This window comes from Cydia splendana, chromosome 9 (genome assembly GCF_910591565.1).
Source record: "Cydia splendana chromosome 9, ilCydSple1.2, whole genome shotgun sequence".
In the NCBI taxonomy this organism is placed as follows: Eukaryota; Metazoa; Arthropoda; class Insecta; order Lepidoptera; family Tortricidae; genus Cydia; species Cydia splendana.
In genome coordinates this window covers 22,780,521-22,803,971 of record NC_085968.1, presented here as the reverse complement: position 1 = coordinate 22,803,971, position 23,451 = coordinate 22,780,521, and the positions used below count along the sequence as shown (strand labels likewise).

The 23,451-nt window shown below is 40.0% G+C and overlaps 1 protein-coding gene across 1 annotated transcript in view; it reads left to right on the top strand.

Annotated features, from left to right (window-relative positions):
* LOC134793839 (protein vestigial) overlaps positions 1 to 23,451 on the top strand; it is a 53,940-nt gene that overhangs the window by 4,887 nt on the left and 25,602 nt on the right. The window contains exons 2-4 of the mRNA XM_063765558.1: positions 11,290 to 11,439; positions 21,641 to 21,803; positions 23,258 to 23,419. Coding sequence (XP_063621628.1) covers positions 11,335 to 11,439; positions 21,641 to 21,803; positions 23,258 to 23,419 — 430 coding nt within the window. The 5' untranslated portion in view covers positions 11,290 to 11,334. The remainder of the gene's footprint in view (positions 1 to 11,289; positions 11,440 to 21,640; positions 21,804 to 23,257; positions 23,420 to 23,451) is intronic.

Sequence of the window (23,451 nt, the reverse complement as noted above, 5' to 3'; positions counted from 1 at the left end):
ATTTTGCTAGGTTGATTGATTCTCGGAGGAATGAATGACTTTTCTCGTAGGTATATACGGGCAAAAAAATACGAATCATCTACCATACAGGCCATAAATCAATCGATTAATTAATGAATTTCAAATTTATTCCGTTACTATGTGTCCCAATAGGGTTCGAGAAATGCTCAGTAGTCAGATATCATGTTTATGAGGCTGGCAGCATATGCCTGTGCGCAGCCGGGTCCGCGCGGGCGCAGAAAAAGCCGCGCGCGCGCATTCCGGGCGCCGCGCCGGCTCCGGCTCGCCCCGCGGAGCTCACTGCACCAACACACACACACGTCACGTGACCAACATACTAATCAGATACAAACTGCCCGATTCGAACTTTAAGATACGTCAATTAATAGATCTAGAAACGATATGGATTAGATGTGTCAGTGTCAAATGCGACGTTTCTTCAAACAAAAACGTCACTTTTGACACTGACACATCTAATCCATCTCGTTTCTAGATCTTTTAATTGACGTATCTTAAAGTTCGAATCGGGCAGAAACACTGTTCAGGTTCACTGTGTCGTAAGTAGGTACCTACCTAAAGACCGTATCGTTAAGTATAGGGACAGATAAAACCTGGTCTAACTTTGGCATGTGTATTATTTTGTATTACTATGTTCTAAGAGTTTGATCTGAGGGTATTTTTAAGCTATATCTGATTTAAGAAGGTTTGACATTTTTTTATTTTAGGGACTTTAATATGATGCTTTTATATAATACTGTATAGCAAATACAGTCCGGACAAGCCTATCGAGCTGAATTTGAGACTATTTCACCGACTCTTTGGTACGATTTAAAGTAACAACAGGTTAATAGGCTGCCAAAACATGTTATCTAAGTGTCCTCTTCATGATTGTTCAATTGAGCAGCTGCGGAATAAATGTGGTGAACTTTTATTTTTACATAAAAACGATTTTTCACCCTACGTTTTGGAATCCCTTAAATTTCTGATGCAAGCGAAATGACGGAGACAGCTAGAAGAATAAGCTAAAAACCAAAGCCTAACGGACATTCATGGCGTTGATCCATCGCTATAGATCCAACGCTCCTTGATAGTTATATTAGATGTCAAAGTCAGAGTTGTCGTAAGTAACATGCCATATTTTCTAAAAGGCCACTATGCACAGATCCTAAACTATTTTTTTAACGAAAAGAAATGCTTAGACTATGTCCAGATGTTTCGCTATACGAATCATGTGTAATTGCTGTTTACATAGTACGATTTTTTTTTGTATGATATTGTCTTGTTCGCAAACCGCAAATTTTCTTGTAGTATTTGTCAGCAGTTGTAATTGTTACTCGAGAGGATTGGGTAAGTTTGTGTTGTAAAAATAATCACGGCAATAATAAATGACAAAAAATGCCCAAAACTATACACAATCAAGAGCGAAAAATTGTAAATAATGTACTTAAATAATAAACTGCTGGAAAAGAACCGTTCGGGAAATTAAACTATTTCGCTACGAAACATTTCCAAATTCATGTATTTTCAGAGCTGACACATTATAGTCTGGTTATTACGATTTGGTTATGTAGTGTTATGTTATACAAGCGAGGAAATACTTAAGTACAGTAACAAAGCTGTGTATATAAGATATACGGCCCGATTCGAACTTTAAGATCCGTCAAATATTACGGCTAGATACGATATAGATTAGATATATGTCAGTGTCAAAAGTGGTGTTTTTGTTTGAAGAAACGTCACTTTTGACTGACACTGACATATTTAATCCATATCGTATATATCTAGCCGTAATATTTGACGTATCTTAAAGTTCGAATAGGGCCGATAGGTACATGACATACATTTTCATTTTTAGTTTTCATTTTGTGTCGATAGATGGCAATAAATTTACAGTGACTACAAAATTTACTCTATAATAACAATAATAATAAGGACTATTGTAGCCAATAAGCCTGACATTGTGATAATAGATCGATCGCAATGTCGGGCCGTGCTCGTTGACATCACCATCCCCCATGATGAGAATCTCGTGAAGGCCGAGAAGGACAAGTCCAGTAAGTACCTAGACATGGCTCACGAGATAACCGCCATGTGGGATGTTGATTCGACGATCATTGTCCCGATAGTCGTTTCAGTGAACGGTCTAATAGCGAAGAGTCTCGACCAACATCTTGAGAGACTCTCGCTAGGTGGTTGGATCAAGGGTCAAATGCAGAAGGCGGTGATCTTGGACACGGCGCGGATAGTCCGCCGGTTCCTCTCTCTGCGGCCCTGACCACCGGTAGCTTGGGCCTTGCCCCGCTGCTGGTGGCACCCTAGGTTAGGTTTTTTATAATGTGTTTATAAGTATTTTTTATTGTTTTGTAAGTGTTTTTATATTTTCCTTTTATATTCATATTATAAAAACCTAGCCTAAGACGAAAAATAAATAAAGAAGTAAATAATAATAACAATATTTTTATTGACAGTAAAAGTTTAACAAGCAAGTTTCTATACACTTTATTCTCTTCGCTATGGGCTTTGGAGACGATCAATTTTGTTCATTGACAATGTAGCAGACCCTATGTAGGTACCTAAGGTAATTTTGGCCTATGTGTGACGCGTGAGAAAATACATGAATTTTATACGGTAAAAGCCGACATTAAAAAAATGTGAACATCGAATATTTGGATTCTGATTATGATTAGAGTGAATAAAAGTATATGTAAGTCAAAATAACGAGTTGCCAATCCACATTACAGACTATACTGAACTGTTGCCATATAAATGAGAATAATAGCGCCCTCTTGACAAAGATCATATATTCCTGGTCAGGCTTTACCTTTCACCTTAAAAATTGTATTTATTTACCGTCATACTAAAAATGACCCGATTCACCTCGGTCTACCCTACGTCAATACAAATCCCGGTAGGTACCTAGCTAGTAGTCTCACTGTGTACCTATTATTCAATTCGCTTTGTAGATAAAACCAGGTTTGATTCCCGGAATTAGATTCTATTAAACATTTTATTATGGATTTGAACTGGTTTTGATACGATCCGACCTTGGTGATAGTCTTGGGATTGGCGCGTCGCGTAATAGGTATCTCACGTATGCCTTTCACTTCATTTCCCATCCACCAACCAGCGTGAGAGAGCTGTCTTCAGGGTCGTATCAAAACAGGATCCACACCGTAACACGTTGTTACACCGGAATGGGGCTGCCGTGCCGTGCCGCGCCGCACAGACTGGTATTTGACCCTAAAAGTTGGCCAAAAATATTTTTTTGTCCCAATGGCCTCCTAACCATTTGTTATTTAGGTTTTAGAGTTAAGAAGGTAAAAAAAAGACATTAAGTATTATATTTCAACTTTTATTGGTCATTTTCTTCAAAGCTTACATTGGCAATGTCACTTTCTAACAATAAATTCAGGACATCAGCAGAAAGTGGATGTTTATTTTTATTTTTCCTGGTTCTCATGCCTGTCAGGACAGGATCAGATGTTAATAGCAGTCTGTTCAAAACATCTACGTTGCAGGCTACCCGGGAAAACTTCCGTGTATAGTTCAGTCGGAACATCCTTATATGTTTGTTGCGGGCTTCTGCCGCTTCTTCGGAAAGTTGTCCAATGGGAAGAATGGCTTCCGCTACCACCTGGGACCCATGACGTAGCACTTTGTGTAAGGTCGGAGTCATTGGGTAGAACTCATACAAGTTCACGTATAACTCAGCCGTTTTTTGGCAATACATCTCAAACGCTTCCACATTTATTCTAAAACCACTGCACATTGTGTCCAAAATCACTTTTAATCGGTAAATTAAATTTAAATCTATCCCAGTAATTTCTGCCGATACTTCAAAGTTCTCAAAGAAGCGTCTACTCGTGTTGCCGTCATTTGTATTGCCGAAGTTGGCTTTTGGTATATCCACCAACAGACCGAGCTGCTCCCGGAATTTGTTTTGGATTTCTTTTTTTCTATTTTCTATTAGCTGCTTTTCCTCGGCAGTCAAGCGTTTCCTCCATTTTTTTACGGGCAATCTATAGGCCACATGTAAAATGCTCTCAAAAAATCTTATGCGAGCATGCAACAAAGATAACCCGAATTCCAAAGTTCCTTCTTTGTTTGGCATCACCTTATCCAAATCATTGAATTGAGTTGAAGAGAGGCCGCATATGTAGCATTTCATCGTCGATCTGGTATTTGTAGCTGCATTACACACTTTCCCATCGACCATGGTGAAAAGCAGCTTATGTTTAATGGAAAAACCATTAACTTCGCTTTCAGTGAGCTCTTTTATTTGAGACTTTATATACTCAATTTCTTCGTTTGTCACATCTGTCGACTCTTTTGCGAACCTTATTCTTATTGGCCGACAATAACGTGGCGAAGATGGCGTAGGGTTTTGCCACAGAATTTTTCGTCCTGGCCCATAAACCAACTGAAGCGGTACCATTGAACTTTGAAATATGTTAGCGTCAGAATCGGCTTCATTTTCGAATTTCATTTTGTATTGCATCTGTTGAGACCCATCGCAGCCCCATTTGCTTATTAATACTAGCGACTGTTTATCAATTTCACTTAATTGTTCCATTGCGTCACCAAGATATAAAATCAGTCGTTGTGCCGTGTGATCCATTAGGTTTTGAACCCTTACTTCAGCGCATGTTTCAGTGACACGATGAATTTCAGGATAGCATTCTTTCTTACGCTTTTGTAATATAGAATAGCATGGATAATAGCTTGGATTGGTTTCTCGGACTATTTCATATTGGGCCTGTGTTAATCCCGCTTCCGTGTACATAATATATATATATGTATGTTAGTCTGTAAGGTATTTGTAATATGGGCCTTGTTGCCTGATTTAAATTTTAAATAAATAAATAAAATAAAATAAACAAGGCACGTAAATGTGTTAGGTTGTTTAATTTCTCCTGATCGTCTTCACAAGTAACAGTATTTTTTTTCAGCGCCGTTATATATTTCTTTGCTCTTCTAGGGCTTTTTGTTAAGTCTTTTACGACTTTTGACGCTTCTAATTTGCCTGTCTCCCGTAATTTCATCTGTGTTGCAAATGTTAATTCATCTGTGTTTAACGATCTAAGTTCTTCTGTTTTACGTCTTTTGCTTCTTTCGCTCAACTCTAAGAAAGTTTTTTGAGGTCGACCAGGACTTATTCCTGTAAGAAAAAGATGATAGTTTTATAACACAAGTTACTAGGAACATCATAATTTACACGAAATAATTTTTTAAGTAAATAACCACGTGTTAATTATGTAGAAAATCGAAACAAAAGAATTAACGAAATTTGGGTATCACCTACCTGCTTTCGGTAGAGATATGCATCCTTTGAGCCACTCGACGTTGTTATCTAGGAATCTGGCTTTTGTATTGCGAGCAGCTGACCATTTTTGTTTAAATTGATGCTTGATTTGAGACAGTTTATGCTTTATGTCAGGAATATTGTGGTCATTTTCTGTATATTGATTCAGTAGTTAGTGCTCCATAAATTGCAACTTTTCGTTAAAAGTTGAGCTATCTGAGCGTTCAATTATAGCAAATAAATAATTTCTAGATAATATCCGCATTCCAGAAGAACCTAAAACAAAAAAACACAACTATAAGTAAAATCTCATGTACTGAGTATCGAATGTGCTTACGGAGAAAAAAATCACCAAAAATAGAGGGGTGCATTGGGGTGGCTATTTTTCACTTTATATTATTAAGGAAAGTCCATTCTATCACATGCCATTCAAATGTTTGCTTGGAAATGCTTGGAAACTTATTAAAACTTCCAATGTTCTTGAAAAACTTGTCTTTTTATATAAAATTTCCCGGTACTCACTTCTCAAGGGTATTAATGAAGAAAATCAATTAATTATTAAGTAAAATTTAGTGTTAAATAAAGTACATACCTGGTTCTTCATGATCCATATTAAAAACCAACACAAAACTTCCCGATCAAGGAATAACAAATATTTGAAAACTATGAAATTTGAGCGCATCGAACAATCACGCGGACACTTTCGGCGAACGGTAACTTTCGACTAAGCCTGCGCGGGTGGTGGATGGCCTTAGCACGTGGTATTTTTTTTTACTGTGTGGAGGGGTTATCCTAGTTTTAAGAAACAATGGTTGAGAAGGGGTACAGCGTAAATAAAAAAAATGGATTTTGGCCAGCTTCTGAGGCACAATACCTGTCTGTGCGCCGCGCCGCGCGGTACCCGCGAGGGCGTGTATTATATTATGAAGAGCACGGATATTTGTCCTGGACGGATACCTACGAGTTATTAATGTTTTCTACGTAAATAACTTGGCATCATCTAGCAGTAGATATCTACAAGTACGCAGGAAGCGGTCTAACCCCCTTATTCATAAACGTTTACTAAAGTTGACAAGCCGATAATAATCGTTTGTCCCTTTCCATCATACCAATACGTCGGAAAGAGACCAACGATTATTATCGGCTTGTCAACTTTAGTAAACGTTTATGAATAAGGGGGTTAATGTTTAAAAACTTCAGTAGGTAAAAGAGCAAGAGCGTGTGAGGATCATTTTGAACCCTTCACCCTTTTAGCTACTTCTGCTGCTCTCTTTTAGCTGCTTAGGGCTTGTGCGAGGGTCGATAGGGGGAGGGGGGTCACGAAAAAATCACGATAGATCACGTTGGGGGAGGGGGGTATAAGGAAACCTCACGTGTATTTTTCTATAGTGAACGAAACTAAGAAAAAAAAACCTACCACATGAGTAAATACTTTTTCTCGGTTTCGTTGAACATAAATCTTCACTCTGCACTTCAAAATAGCGAATCTATTTAACGAAAGTAGAAAAAAAAACAAAATTTTCTATATACCTACAATACTATTTATATTAAAATTAGGTCGAATTAAAAAGTTTCAAAAAAATACACGTGAGGTTGTGTGGGGGGAGGGGGGTAGCCACAAACCTCACCAAATATCACAAAGGGGGAGAGGGGGTCAAAAAGTAGCCGAAAACACCTCGCGTGATTTGTGCACAACCCCTTAGCTAATTTACCCATAACACAAAACTAAATGAGTTTAGCGTCTACTTCTAGATCAATTTGCAATGGCGGCTACCTCGCACAACGTATCAGCATTGCGATACAGCGAGGAAATGCCGCCAGCATCCTTGGTACAATGGCTCAAGGGCCCATTTTAGATTTAAGCTAGTTATTAATTTCGTTTAGTAGTACCACTGTATATATATTGTATGTAAATAAATGATCTATTTATAAAATAAAAAAAAATTGCAATGTGTAGGGGAGATTAGTCCAAAACCGGGACACGGGGTAAAACCAGGACACGGCAGTATTGGCTACTTAGATAGTTTCAGATTGACAAAAATGACAAACGCTTTGGTCAATGCTCTCCCATCTTGGCTAGTTTCTCAACAAAAGTTGATTAACGTGCGTGCTGCCGGCGTATAGGTAAATATTAAATAGGTAAGTAAAAAAAAAAACGTTTTTTACCGGTGCCAGATGTCATAATTCCATGGAATTCGTCACTATACCAATCTGTCGTACGTTGAGGTAAATACAATTTGTATTTTCATGCGATCAACAAACATTAATTTCAAGTTTTTAGGTCAGCACAGGTTTTTTAGTTTTTCGTAGGTACGTTCGGGTCAAATCCGGACGGGGCGGGATAAAATAAAACCGTGTAGTCCGTTTTGTACAAGTGTAATTTCATTGTACAATACACTGATAAACGATGCTTGGGTACAATATTTCAAGTGCAATAAATGAGCAGATGTAGGCTTTACTAGTTGGGACCTTGGGACCCTGAAGAACCTGGCGAGTTTCATTGCTATTTTTACTAAGGGCAAAATTGGCTATCGTATTTGGTACCTATATCTGGTTTTGGACAAGGCATGGGGTAAAAACGTACAAAATACAGATTTAAAAGTCGTTTGTTTATTCGATGTGTGATAATGAAAATAGTGATCTCACTTAATAAATATGTTGTTAATTAAAGCTCTGTCAATTGACCTAAGCTCTGGTTTTCTAGGATAGCGGTGCCGTCATATAACGGCCGTCTTCATACAACATAATAGGGCTAAATATGGGTGGAGTATATAGTATTTTGTATGGAGACGGCCGCTATATGACGGCACCGCTATCGTAGGAAACCTGCAGAGCTTAAATCAATTAAATAGAGACTAATAAAGTTCGTAGATCTATCCCACTTTCCCCTATATTGCCTCATAATAATAATTTGACTCAAATCTCTTATAATCTGCGTTAGAATACCAAGCATAGGTACGCAAGCCACGACGACATGACGACATTTTCATGAATTTGATCCTTCATAAGTCGGCACGTCACTAATTTGTAGATAGCTGTCGTTGAAACATGTCATGTCGGATGGAACACAGCCAAAAATGTATAATTATACCTACTTAATTAAATTGCACGTACTCATTGTCGGCATAGTTAATTGGCTATTCGTCACCATTTGAACTATCAGTTTTTAAGTGTAGGTAGCTGTCAGGCTGTCACAAGTTGAACGAAATGCTGTAATAAAATAATGAAAAAATAACTAGCGCTCGTGTCGTTTCTTTCAATGTAAAATATTATAGCTGAGTTGTTTAATTGGAACTATTCGAGGTGGGATTCCACTTCTTTGTGACCCTTCGGCCGCGTACGCAACTGGAGCTTCGTAACCAGTTGCGATCGAAAACTTTTTCGGTCTTGTACGGAACCGGTTGCGATCAAAAACTATTTTCTTCTCATACGTAACCAGTAACGATCGAACATTTTTTGTTTTTGTACGAAACCTCTCGACCGTTCATGAAACCAGCAAAGACTTTCTTATTATAAACTTTAATGTACTAATAATGCACACGTTATACAGGTAATTAAGCCCGTTTAAGCTAACTCTGCACCGTGTTTGATAGCATATATTATGGAAGTATTATTTTAAACGTCATCATTGCATAGAAATTAAAAAAATCGCATCTTTATTATCTTACGTAAGAACTATGAAAACCCCCTCCCTCCCCCTTGTAAGAAAAAATGCGATTTTTCGACCCCCTTCCCCCCTAAATCGTCTTACGTAATAAATGAATGGCGCTCAAGTAGCTACTTCCGAGCCTCGCCCAACAATAACGTACTATTACCGATTTTTGGTCAAGGTAAATGTAAACATAATTGGTTATGTAAATATAAAAAGTTACATATGTCTAAAATTAATCTAGTATAAAGGTTAGTTTATGTGAAACATCGTCAAACACGGTGCAGAGTTAGCTTAAACGGGCTTAATTACCTGTATAACGTGTGCATTATTAGTACATTAAAATTTATAATAAGAAAGTCTTTGCTGGTTTTACGAACGGTCGAGAGGTTTCGTACAAAAACAAAAAATGTTCGATCGTAACTGGTTACGTATGAGAAGAAAATAGTTTTTGATCGCAATCGGTTTCGTACAAGACCGAAAAAGTATTCGATCGCAACTGGTTACGAAGCTCCGGTTGCGTACGCGGCCGAAGGGCTTTGTGAAGCTATTTTAGTCGGAATCCAGCGCCGATGTTAACGAACCGTGCATGTATAACAATACAATCAAGGTCAACAGAGACTTAATTTAATACAACAATAGCGTAACTACCTAAAAATGATTTTTTTAAATATAATCTCACTAATAAATTAATTCCATTCCAATCATTCTACAAAAAACAAATGACCAATCATCATTTTTATAACCACCATTCTACGTTAACTAAAAATATTAATTTGACCTGTCAAAAATGTATACATATATTTTTGACAGGTCCGGCGCTGACGGTGGCCCGCGCGAAAGTTTCTGAGGCGCAATATGGCCCTCAGGTAAAAAAGTTTGGAGACCCCTGGTTTAGATGATCCTCTTCCTCTTGACGTGGTATTTTTGGGACAACCTGTACCTATATCTATTTTGTTGTAGGAAATTTTATACTTACAGATTATTTACGTATAATAATAATAACTCAGCCTATATACGTCCCACTGCTGGGCACAGGCCTCCTCTCACTCGCAAGAGGGCTTGGGCTATAGTCCCCACGCTGGCCCAATGCGGATTGGGGACTTCACATACACCTTTGAATTTCTTCGCGGATGTATGCAGGTTTCCTCACGATGTTTTCCTTCACCGAAAAGCAAGTGGTAAATATCAAATGATATTTCGTACATAAGTTCCGAAAAACTCATATACGAGCGAGATTTTTTGTTACCGTTTACGAATTATTTACGAAAAACTATAAAAAGGGACCTTTAAATCCCGCCCTACCCGTTAGCTTCACCCCCACCCTCCGGTACTTTTAGTATGTTGTTTAATACCCCATTCCCTACAACTATGCCAAAATACGCTTATACACATAATTTCCCCCGTTTTTCCTTCGTTTGGTGCATGGCCTAATATCGCATGACAAATTCGTTTAATAAAATGAATGGTTTCATAATGACGAGGAAATCGATTCGATTCCATTTTGTGGGTTAGGTTAGGATAGAACTGCGACCCTTAGAGAAACGAAATGCTATACTAGAAAAGTGGGTAAGTTTAGGTTAGAACTGCGACCCTTACAGAAATGAAATATGCTACCAGAAAAAGGTTACGAAGTTGATTACTATACCTGGTGATCAGTTAAATACCAGCCAATAATTTATATGGCATTTCAAACTATTCTGAGAAGTCGGTTTTTTTCTATAAAAGATTATAACGTAAAAAAACCGCGTTGAAATCGGTCCATCCGTTGGAGAGCTACGATGCCACAGACAGACAGACCGAAAGACATTGGTGTCAAACATATAACACCTCTCTTTTTGCTTTCGGGGGTTAAAAATGGAATTGCTATTAGTAAAGTTAGGTTAGGTTAGAACTGCGGCATTGACGAACAGAATCTGCTAATAGCAACTAATAGTAAAGAAGGTAAGGAAAGAAGAAAAGAACCAATCATTGCAAAGATCCAAAAGCATACTCAGCTAGATCGAAGGCCCGACTCATCATCAACATCTATTATCTATTTTTACAAGCTTTTAACTTGCAATATTTGTATGTACCAGCAGCATCGAGCTGATCTGATGATGGACACAGGAGGTCGTCATATGAACTATTAACCTGTGTTTGGATTTGTTAGAATTGTCTCGGTGAGTATTAGTTGCATGTTGAAAGAAAAGTGCAGTGACCGATAAAACCGTGTATCAAAAATGTAATCTATGATAAAAACGTGTAATTAGTCGTCTATCTTCATGGCGTGACCTTCAATATACGAGCTGTATGTAAGTACCTACCTGTACCTACGATGTTTGTGTTGTTGTTGCAGGCTCGGGCCGGCGGCGCGGGGCGCGCGGCGCGGCATGGGGCGGGCATGGCGGTGACGTGCCCAGACCTCATGTACGGCGCCTACTACCCCTACCTGTACGGCCGCGGCGCCCGCTCCTTCCACCACGCGCCGCACTTCCAGTATGACCGGGTCAGTACCTCATCATGTACCTACTGTAGGTACTACTACTATCCCTTCCACCACGCCCACACTTAGACCAGGATCTCTGAATCACATTTACCGCAGATCACAATTAAATCGCAGTTTGACTTCTGACTTCTTGTGGTGTGGTGACAGTGCAGAGCCTCTACCATCAGTTTTAACATTGACATAACGCTCACGTCTACGTAATTTACTTTCTGTACATCTCGCTTCCACTATTGCTCGCATATGCGAGTACGAGCGAGATGCATAGAAAGTAAGTTACGTAAACATGAGCGTTATGTCAATGTCAAAACTGGTGGTAGCCGTACTGGTGTTCCTACGCTTCAAAAACTCGATGTTGCTTTGCTGAAAAGTGTGCCCTTACCCCCACCAGCCCTTTGAATTACCCCCTACAATTCTCATACATTCGCCATCGAAAAATCATACCTTTTTCACAAATCGCAACTTAAATGATTTTGGCTCTTAGCGTAATTTTACTACCTAATTAATATTGGTTTCAATTTAAAGTACGTTTATAAACGTACGAATTACCTTTCCATTGCCACAGGTATTTTGTGTTTCCAATCCTAATATTTAGTAGGACGTAGGTACTATAGTAAAATCTCAAGGGACCGGCCATTTTTTGTCAATTAACCAGGTTTTTTCATTTAAGCAGGTCATGTCAAAAAATCGGTGTGTCAATTATAGAGGTGTGTGAGTGGCCCGCTTAATACAGGCTGCGTTCTGACAAATTTCTTTTATGGAGGTGCAAATAACCATTGAAAGTAGATTTACACGCTTACGTTCTGGGTTTCTGGCCTATATATTGCTTCTGTCTATACTTGCAGTTTTACACTACATTAATTACTACTTTATTTTCTTATCATTTGGGTTTAAAAAATTCCCTTGAATTGTAGAAGAAAGTTTTATTAGAATGTAAAAGCCAAATTTGTTTTTGATTTAATCAAAACTATTTCACCTACTACAGGCTGATGTGATAAATTGGGTATCATAAATCATAATGAAGATATAAATAAAATGATCAATGCTATTAAAATATTGTTTTTGCTGTCTACAACTAGGTACATTATTTAAATTACAGAGGTAATAAATAAGACTCGTTTCAATAATAGAGGTAAAAAGAAGAGCAAAAATAACGGATTCTTTTAGCAGTGTCAGTTATAGAGGTCTTAGTTGCGATGTGGTCAATTACAGAGGCAAAATTATGAAAATCACTAAAATCTTAATTGCAATTATAGAGGTTCCAAAATTTCAACTATAGAGGCCAAGTTTAAAGGGCCTGTCGTGTTATGTATATTTGCAAAAGCCCAGTCGACCTTAAAAAATTGAATGTGCAACATAGGAAGTATAGGAACCTCTTAGGCGCCATTCATTTATTACGTAAGACGATATTTGTCAGTTTTTTTTAACGACATTTGCAAGCTCTGGTGGCCGTAGCCTAGCGGTAAGAGCGTGCGACTTTTAATCCGGAGGTCGCGGGTTCAAACCCCGGGTCGTTCCAATGAGTTTTTCGGAACTTATGTATTACGAAATATCATTTAATATTTACCAGTTGCTTTTTGGTGAAGTAAAACATCGTGAAGAAACCTGACTAATCCCAATAAGGCCTAGTTTCTCCTCTGGGTTGGAAGGTCAGATGCCAGTCGCTTTCGTAAAAACTAGTGCCTACGTCAATTCTTGGGATTAGTTGTCAAGCGGACCCCAGGCTCCCATGAGCCGTCGCAAAATGCTGGAATAACGCGAGGAAGAAGAGGGACGATATTTGTCAGTTTTTGATCCCATCCCACCCCTATATATGTAAGAAAAAGTAAGAATAGCCCTCCCCCCTTGCCCCTACATTACGTAAGAATCGAATCTAAAAGAAAAAAACTATATTAACCGGGCAGCTAAAATATTAAACAGGAACTTTCATTGGGCATATAATAATATAATTTGGCTGTGCATTAATATTTTAGCACCAATAAATTTGTATTAGCCTCAAATATAAGCATCATATTATTAAAAAACTGGCAGCAAAATCAAGCCACCCAAATAATTAATAGGAAACTTGAAGTGATAAGTTGGCGTCTAAAATAATAAGTTGGCGACTAATATTGAAAAGTGATCATAAAATTTGATTGTCATTTAGTTGTTCACATCTAAAAGTACCTAATCATATTGAGCATGTCGTTTCAGGTAGTAATATTTTAATACGAAAGCAGTTAAATTTAATGAATATTAGTCACTATTTACACAAAACACCTCAAATTAATTTCTTCTTCTTCTTCCTCGATTCCTCATGACTGAGGGTCGCGACCACATGAGGTCGTTATTTTGTGCACCAAGGCTCTCCATTCTGCACGATTTTCCGCCTTCCTAATAATAGGCGCCTGTGTAGATCCCTGGCAGGCCTTTTTTACAGTGTCCACCCAGCGGGTTGGTGGATGTCCACTACCCCGTCTTCCATCCACCATGCCAACCATAATGCGCTTTTCAAAGTTGTCCGGCTCCCGTCTGGCCACGTGTCCAAAATAATTAAGGATCCGCTGGAGGCAAATGGCTGATAAACGGCACTGGATTTTCAATTCCGTCAGGATTGACGCATTAGTGCGGCGCGCCGTCCAAGGAATACCCAACATCTTGCGCCAACACCACATCTCAAATGCGTCAATTCTACTCAGAGTACTGGCTTTCAGGGTCCAGGTTTCCGAACCATACAGGAATATAGAGAAGACCAGGGTGCGCATTAACTTGGTTTTGGTTGCTTTGCTGATTCCTCTGTTCCTCCAGATCTTCTCTAACCGCTTAACTGCGGATTTAGCGATCTGAGCTCTTCTGATCACCTCTCGCTCACAATCGCCGTCCGCGGTGATCAGTGAACCGAGGTAGATGAAATCCTGTACGGTGTCCAGGTCTGACAGTTCTCCAGTTCGGATTAACGGGCCTGTCGTTTGCACAAACATCAGCTTGGTCTTGGATCTATTAATATGGAGACCGTATTCTGCGCTCACTTTTTGTACCCTTCGCAGAAGCACAGCAAGTTTGGATTCGTTTGTGCCTATAATGGTCGTATCATCTGCAAAGCGTAGATTATTAATAAGGAGTCCGCCTATCCGTATGCACCCATCCCAATCTCCCAAGACCCTTCTCATGATGTGCTCGCCTACGAGATTAAACAGCTGTGGCGAGAGAATACACCCCTGTCTGACTCCACGCTTGGTCTGAAAGCGGTCCGATTCGGTGTCCTCAATTCGCACCCTCGAAGTGCCGTCCAGATAAAGGTTTTGTATGAGGAAGATTAGGTGGTCCGGTATACCCATATCTCTCATAACTTCAAACATTTTCACCCAGCTAATACAATCAAAGGCTTTGGCATAGTCTATGAAGCATAGAGCCATAGGCACATTGAACTCCCTGGCCTTTTCGATCAACTGCCTCAAGTTCAATATCTGCTCTCTTGTGCCCCTACCTCTAACAAAGCCTGCCTGCTCCTTTGCGATCTGCCCACCGATGAATCTTTCCAGTCTTCTGTTGAGGACATGAAGTATAACCTTACTCGCATGTGATGTGAGAGAAATGGTGCGGTAGTTCTCGCATTTCCTGGTCGAGCCTTTCTTGTGTAGTGGGACGACAACGGATTCCATCCAGTCCTCGGGCCATTGACCAGTCCTCCAAACTTTTTGGCATATAAGGTGAAGAACTTGTATCCCTTCTGGGCCTAGCCATTTGAGCATTTGTGCAGATATCCCATCCCCACCACAAGCTTTGTCTTTAAGGCGTAAAACAGCGGCTTCGACTTCGTGTAGGAGGATGTCCGGTTCTCTTGTACCGAGATCCATCCTTTCTTCAATGTAGTCGTTGTTCTCGCTATAAAGCTGTTGGCAGTATCGACGTCATCTCGCAAGTACAAGATTTTTATCCATCAGTGGCGTCCCTTGCTCATCCTTTATCGACCAGCTTTTAGGTTTAAACTCTCTAGCCAGAATTTTCACTTTTGCGAACATGTCCTTGGTGTGAGCGAGGTTTGCAGATTTTTCGACGCCTTGACACACAATATCAATGGCTGCATTTCTGTCTCTTTTGCATAGCCTCTGGACTGTCCCATGCAATTCACGGTACCGCTGTCTCTGCGAATCTGAGTTGAGGCCCTGTTCCCTAAGCTTCCTTCTTTCCTCAATGAACGACCAGGTATCCTTCTTTAACCAATCCGCTTTTGGACCCACCTTCCTAAATTTGTCCGCCACATCTGAGGCCGTCGCTAGAGTAGCGGTTTTTAAAGTTTCCCAGGTTGCGTGTGCCGAGTCAAAGGGATCCATTTCCAACTCTTTTAGGCGTAATTGTGCTTCCTTCCGAAACTCTTCTTCAGCCTGAATCGGCAAGATAGTAGGCTTCTTAAGCGGTTTTGTGGAGGCAGCTTTTAGACGCACTTTTATAGTTGCTGCTAGGAGTTGATGATCACTACCACAATCAGCCCCAGGTCGCGTTTTAGAGGAAGGAATCGATGACCTCCATCTCTTGCCAATCAAAATGTAGTCGATTTGGTTCCTGTGTTTACCATTTGGAGACGTCTATGTGTAGAGTCTCCGAGGGTGCTGCTGGAACCATGTATTCATCACTGTCAAGTTGTTTTCTGCGCAGAAGTCCAGCAACATTTGTCCACGCTCGTTCCGCTTGACCAAACCAAACCTGCCTACATTTTCCCTGAGATGGTCATCCGATTGAGTAGCTCCAATCTTCGCATTGAAGTCGCCGAGCAGTACTGAGATTTCTTTCGACGGTATATCCTGATACATTTGATTCAGCGTGCTGTAGAACTCTCCGATTTCATCCTCCGTAGAGGCAGATGTGGGTGCATACACTTACGTATGAGATTTATCGGATGAGGCCACGCCCCTAATTTTAGACGAACTATCCTATCACTCGTACTAATACTTTATTTGCTAGGTGTTTGGCGACCAGAAACCCTACTCCACTAAAGCTGTTGTCTTCGCTTCCCGCATTTATCAAGGTCATTCCGTTGCCTGTCTTCGAATGTCCACTTTGTTTCAGGTGCGTTTCACTTAGCCCCAGTACATCTATATTGTATCGTACCATTTCCGCCTCCATCACCACCTCCAGTTTCCCAGGTTTTTTCAGGCTGCGTAAGTTCCACGTGCCTATCATTAACGCTTGGTGCTTGGTGTTGATTTTCTTGTCAGCAGTAGCCCAATTTCTGCAAGTAGCCTGGTGACCCACTGCCTTGCAGCCGGTAGCTAATTTCACACCAGGAGACCCGGAACCTACCTGGCGCCGGGCGTCAGCCGGGTGGCATGACAAATAACTGACTTGTGAAGACCTCATGATGATATACTTGGGATAAAATTAGTTGCGGTAGTGTCCCATTCCTTTCCGCACCAGTCTCTTTTTGGGACCATTTGAATCCCAAGGCCACTGCGACCCCTTCCTACCGGTTGCCCGGTAGGGCGTATGGTTATACCACCACTGCTCGGTCGCCATTGCCTCGTCTATTTTCTAGCAGGGGGTACCACGGTGGCCAGAGCCACCGCCGCTGATAGTCCTCTCGAACAACCAGCGCGGGCAGGTGAGGTTGACATTTGGGGCCGGCTGAGATGTTAACGCCGTTCTCCCCCTTACCCCCCAAATTAATTTACCAATGCGCAATGGTCAATATACTTATAGTCGAAATTCCTAATCTCAAAACACCTAATGGCCATTATACAATTCGATCTTTCAATTTTTAATTACTAATTTTAATAGTTACCACTGTGTTCTGCCAGAGTCAAAAGATAGGTGCGACGACGAGCGAAGCGAGGAGGAGCGTGTTTGGTTGACCGTGTAGTGACCAAACAAAATATTTTAAAAGAACTTCATTTTTGAATTAATAGATAGCCGTTTTCTTTTTAAAATGTGCTTCATAAATAGTCTCCAATATAATAATTCAGTTGCCAAATAAATACTTGGTACCTGCCTAAAAATAATCAGAAGCTGTAACGGCATTAAAATACAACTAATATTGATAGATTTTAAGGCTCCGTTTTTGTTGCCAATCTATTAATTTTAGTACCCATATCAATTTTTTTAAACTACCTAATTTCGATTAATTAGTTGACCGGTTAAATACGTGCCAAAAAATAATACATGCTTGGTCTGTTTTAGTGTTTATTTTTCAAAACAATAATTTTTAGAACGTTTATTATATCTATCTCGTTTTTACTATATTTATGTGTGTGCCGTCAAAATGGGTGCTATTTGTATAAGCAATTGTACGTATAGAACAATATGTCTTGTCTCTATTATATACAGGTCTATGCATAGATCCGTCAAATTTGTATAAGCAAGTGTGTGCCGTCAAAATGGGTGCTATTTGTATAAGCAATTGTACGTATAGAACAATATGTCTTGTCCCTATTATACAGGTCTATGCATAGATCCGTCAAATTTCCCGCCATATCGATGGCACTTGACGTATCGTAGTTACTTCATGTAGGATAACCATGTATGTATTTAGTGGTTATTAGTTTTAATTATGTTTTAACTTTTATTTAATTAAACAATGAGATAATTGCGTGAGACCTAGCCTAATAAGTTTAATTTGGGCTAGATATTAATATTTTTCTACTCCTGATCACCGATTAAAAATAATCGTGTATAGACTGTATAGTATGGAAGTATTAGGTATTTTAAACGTCATAATTTCATAGAAATTTAAAAAAAATCGCATCTTTGTGATCCCTGCAACTCCCTTGTAAGAAAAAATAAGACATGTTCGTCCCCTCTCCCACCTAAATCGTCTTACGTAATAAATGAATGGAGCCTTATAGCATTTTGAAATATAGTTTTGCACCGAAAAACCTAATATGACATATGAGCCTGCTATGAGCGGATACGCACCTGTCATGATGAAAAACCTGGCATTAAACGGCTGAATTCACTTAGCATAGGTAAATATATTACGTATACACTACCCAAACCCAACTCTTATTATAGTTGAATTATCGAGAAGATGGAATTGCATTTGTAGTGGTTGTATGCTGATAGTACAAGAAAATAGAAAATTCAAATATAGAATGCCTGTAAACAAACAATACTACTACATATGCAATTCCACGCTCTCGATGATTCAACTATAAGTATATATCTCTAACTAGGGCTTGTAGAGTCAGGGCGTGTAGAGTTAGAAGCTTGGCTTTACTTTCATGCGTTCTGATAACTTTTTGACAGTGCGAGTTATAATAATTATGCTCTCGTCTTGGCATCATTTTACATGAAATTGTTTTTCGGGGGATTTGTCTTTTCTGTTCCCGAAAGTTAAGAGAGGGCTCACGCTAAAAGTTGTAGTTTTGATATTGAATTCATACGGAAACTAGCATACATTTGCAAGGGCAGACTCCAACCAAAACCTAAAAGGTTAAAGTTGGCTCGATAGATAAAATCATGAAAATGTTTAATTTCAGTTGTAGGTTATCGTTGCCCCGTATACAATAGCAGTATATTATCGCGCGGCGCGCCATTTCTTTTTCACGCCACTATTCGGAAATGTGGCAATAGATGGTCTAAAACCAAGCTGGAAAGTAGGCAATAGCTGTAGCACCTGAACCACCACTACTACAATGTTTCATTGTTATCATCATCTGTCATTGGTGACGGTTCGCTACAGCAATGAGTATCATTTAAAACATAAAAATCATTAAAAGGTCTTTTTTGGGGCAACTTTTTCCTTCAAAAATAAAATTAGGATATTTATAGGACCAATTTCTTGTTTAAAAAAAAAGAAATGTCAAATCCATTCAGTTCATTTTTTTTAACAATTATCCATTTAGTTCACGCTTAAGGCGTTTTTTACTTTTGCAGCTGTTTGTGTTTTTTTAGCAAAAACGCTTCTAAGTTTAGAGTCGGTTTGAAGCAAATAAGAGAAAAACGCCTCTTAAAAGTGATAAAAAAAAAGTAAAAAAAGGCGGGATCTGAAAATACTTACTGAATTGGATAGTGTAAATTGTGTTTGACTAAAAATACAAGAAACACGTATCTACGCTCGCTATAAAAATGAGTTCTTCTAGTGAAGAAAATGATATTCTTACGCCGACGCCTACCGAAATTCAAGAGACAGCACAGGCAGTGGTTAGTAATTTGCTGCCAGAGAAATCGCGGGGTAGTACTTATAGTTATGCAAATGTTTTCTTATTTCCTCGCAGTAGTCGTGAAAAGCACTATGTAAAACCTCGGCCGGAAACGCTAAAGATGGACTCGTATTATTCGCACTCGTCCATCTTTTAGCGGTTTTCCGTCCTCTCCTACAATGTACTATTGTTTTATTGTAATTTCCTGGCCCCTCTTAACTTGTGGAAACAAAAGACTCGATGTTTTCGTGCGTAAATATGGCCAAAGTATGAAGTCGTCTTGTGGACTGTGGCCCCCTCCGCCGCCGACTCCGGCCAGCGCTCGGTGCATGTGTCGTCGGGCGAGTTTTTTGGGCGCGGAATGCGGTGACGGCGGTGACGCATGCGCGGTGCACTATCCGCGCCCGCGCCTGCGCCGGTCGCACATTCACTGCTGCGCTGTAACGTGCATTCAATTAAAATTTCCAGCATTTATAATTATACCTACTTGAGTTAATAATAAGTGAATGCTGATACCGATGTGTCGTTAGTACCTACCTACAGTTTGCTGGAAAAGTCATGGTCATGGTCATGGTGGCCAACTGGCCCCAATTTCACCACGGTGACAGGTGCGACAATTGTAAAATCACTGTTGCCGACGTCACAGGCATCCATGGGCTACGGTTACCACTTACCATCGGGCGGGCCGTATTCCTGTTTGCCACCATCATTGTTTTATTAAAAAAAACTTTATTATATCTGAAAAAAACAGATATTTCTTTTGCGAAGTTTCTGACAATTGTCAAGATTTAGAAGAATTGTAGGTAATTCTTGACAGGTAATGAGTTACATGTCGGAATTTCGTGACAATTGTAGTGTTTCTTGTGACAATTGTCATAAACTTAGCAAGATAAATATCTGTTTTTTTCCGATATTATAAAGTTTTTTTTAATAAAACAATGATGGTGGCAAACAGGAATACGGCCGGCCCGATGGTAAGCCGTAACCGTAGCCCATGGATGCCTGTGACGTCAGCAACAGTGATGTTTTACAATTGTCGCACCTGTCACCGTGGTGAAATTGGAGCCTGGTCATGGTCCTACCCGTAGTAGGTACTTTTATTACTTCAATGTCATTTAAGTAATAAAAGTACCTACTGGATTGGAACTGAGTTGAATTTCTTTTGTTTTATTATATTTCAAAACAAAAGAAATTCAACCGTATCTTCTTCACAATTGATCTCAAATTTAACTGCCATTTTTTTGTTTGATGGGCCTTGCGAGGTTTGCACAAGAAAAACGCGGAAAAGTTGTAACTCTAAATGAAATAAGTAATATATATACTTGTAGGGCTACAACTAACTGCACAATGTACAATGGTATGTAAGTACATGTGTACCATGTTAACGACGTTGTAAGATGCATTACGTATATTAGTAGCGGTCTAGCGATACTTAATGCCAGTGATCCCCGTAAGTATTATATAACCAGCTGGATGGTTGTTGCGGCTTGCGGCGCGCGTGGAATGCGCCCGCGCAGCGTAGTCTGCGCGAGCGACGAAACTTTTCCATCACAATTAAAGTAGTATTATTATACATTATGTATTGCCTATTTCATTTGGGATACTTTTACGATAACTAGTTGGCACCAAAGGGTGAAAGAGAGACCTGCTTTTGCTACCGATAAATTGGTAAACAAGGAGACTTATTTGATAAATAATTACCAATCTATACAGGGTGGATTTTTTTAATAGGGCACCTCTGCTATCTGTACCTCATCCAGTCTAAACTAAAATGGAGTTGGGCGGGACATGTTGCTAGGCAGTGTGATGACAGGTGGACTAAAATGTTAACATAATGTAACGCTTTCAGATGAAAGACGCGACATCCGGAAAATTGCGGGTCACTTCTGGATGAGATTAGCTCAGGACCGGGACAAGTGGCGAACTAGAAGAGAGGCCTATTATGCTCAGCAGTGGGTGATAAAGGGCTGATATGATGATGATGATGATACTGATGACCCAAATAAAATATGATTCTTATTAAGCTTTATAAGATGCTTTCTCAATTGGGGTGCTTCAAATTATTATAGTAATTTATTGTATTGTTGCAGTTTAACGTGCAGACGGGCAACGGCGGCGAGGGCTACGGCGCGGCGGCCGGCGTCAGCAGCGGGTCGGCGTCGTCCGGCGCGCAGTCCCCGGGCTCACCGCCGCACGCGGCACATCTCCGTGCCAAGGAGGAGCTGTCCGCGCCCGGCCGCGCCAGCGCCGACGGTGCGTAACTAACTACCTACTCCGTCAGCAGCGGCTCGGCGTCGTCCGGCGCGCAGTCCCCGGGCTCAGGAGGAGCTGTGAGTGCCCTGCCGCGCCAGCGCCGACGGTGGGTACTCTTAAGTGGCATTCCGAGAACTCTATCAAATGTTTGACCGGCCTTGAACGCCCACCTGTCACCACGCTGCCCGCTGGTATCTAGTCCGCAATTACTTATGCTGTTACTTCTTTAGCGTCACCCAGTGGACACGTGCAGGATTGACGAACTATGCTTCTTCAAACGCGTTGACCTATTATTGCAGCTAAATATGTACTGCTATTTATAGGTCCATATCTATAAAGCCTTTTAAGTTTTAAACGTGAGTTTTAGTTTTTTCAGTATAAGCGGAACTACATTTGATTGATGTTCTTTGCAAAACCTACAAAATTAAAATAGTAGATTGTTAACCAAGGGTTGAAAGGCACCCATTCCTGTCGAGGTAGTTTGGCGCTCGAACGCAGTGAGAGCGCCAATAGTCCGAGACAGAAACGGTGCCTTTCACCCGAGTTAAACACTCTACTTTTCATATCGAATGCGAGGAAACCAAACAAGACAAGGCAATTTCGCAAAATCAGTAATTGAAGTACATAACAGACCTACGGCCATGATTTTTTTCCTTAGGACTTACTTGCAATCGGAGACTTTACATGCGTGAAGATTAATCACCCCTAGCGAAAATCATTTAGATTGCAATATTTACGAAAACACACATTTTTTAACAAACTACAACAATTTTAAAATAATTTGTTCATTATAGTATGAAAATCAGCGGGATTGCCTCGTACTTTTTTAATTTTATACTTTTTCGTTCTATAAGCCGCAACGGACTACCGGACCGCACCGCGACCATGGTGCGCCGCACCACGTAATAATATAATAAAAGTATTTTTAATATTAAATAACAATTTAATTAATAATATAAGAAATTTTTATCTTGTATTTTATTTTATTTTAATGAATATAGTTCTAAATAACTTTAAAAACCAATTTAATATCGTACAAACGTTTAACTGTGGCTGTATAAGATTCTGCCTTTGCTCATTTACGCAAGCGTAAGGTTTAAAAAAATATTTTTGGTGTATTCCTTTTGGTTCCCGCTTTATGAAATCGAGTAAATAGAATTCAACGAAAGAAATCAAGAATAATTTGTTTTTAACAAATTACTTACATCATTTTTTATAAAAAAAAAGGATCTACGTGGGATTTGTAAAATTAAAGAATTACCAATTGTTCCAGACGAGGAAATAAAGACACTATTTTTCCATTTTGTTTCCACCCAGTTGTTCATGGAACGGGGACGCAGAGGAGTACACCACTTTTCTGCGCTAGAGCATAAACGTATCACTTTCTGCGCACCTTTTAGAACAACAACGACCCACTTTCAGAGCATGAGATATGAAAAGAGTAATGTTTCTAGGTGGCGGGTCATCAGAGTCGGAGGGCGAGTGCGCGGCGCACGGGCGAGCGCGCGCGCAGTACGTCAGCGCCAACTGCGTCGTGTTCACGCACTACTCGGGCGACGTCGCCGCCGTCGTCGACGAGCACTTCGCCAGGGCCCTCGCCGCCGACAAGCCTAAAGGTGAGCCACAACTACGCAGTACGCCAGCGCCG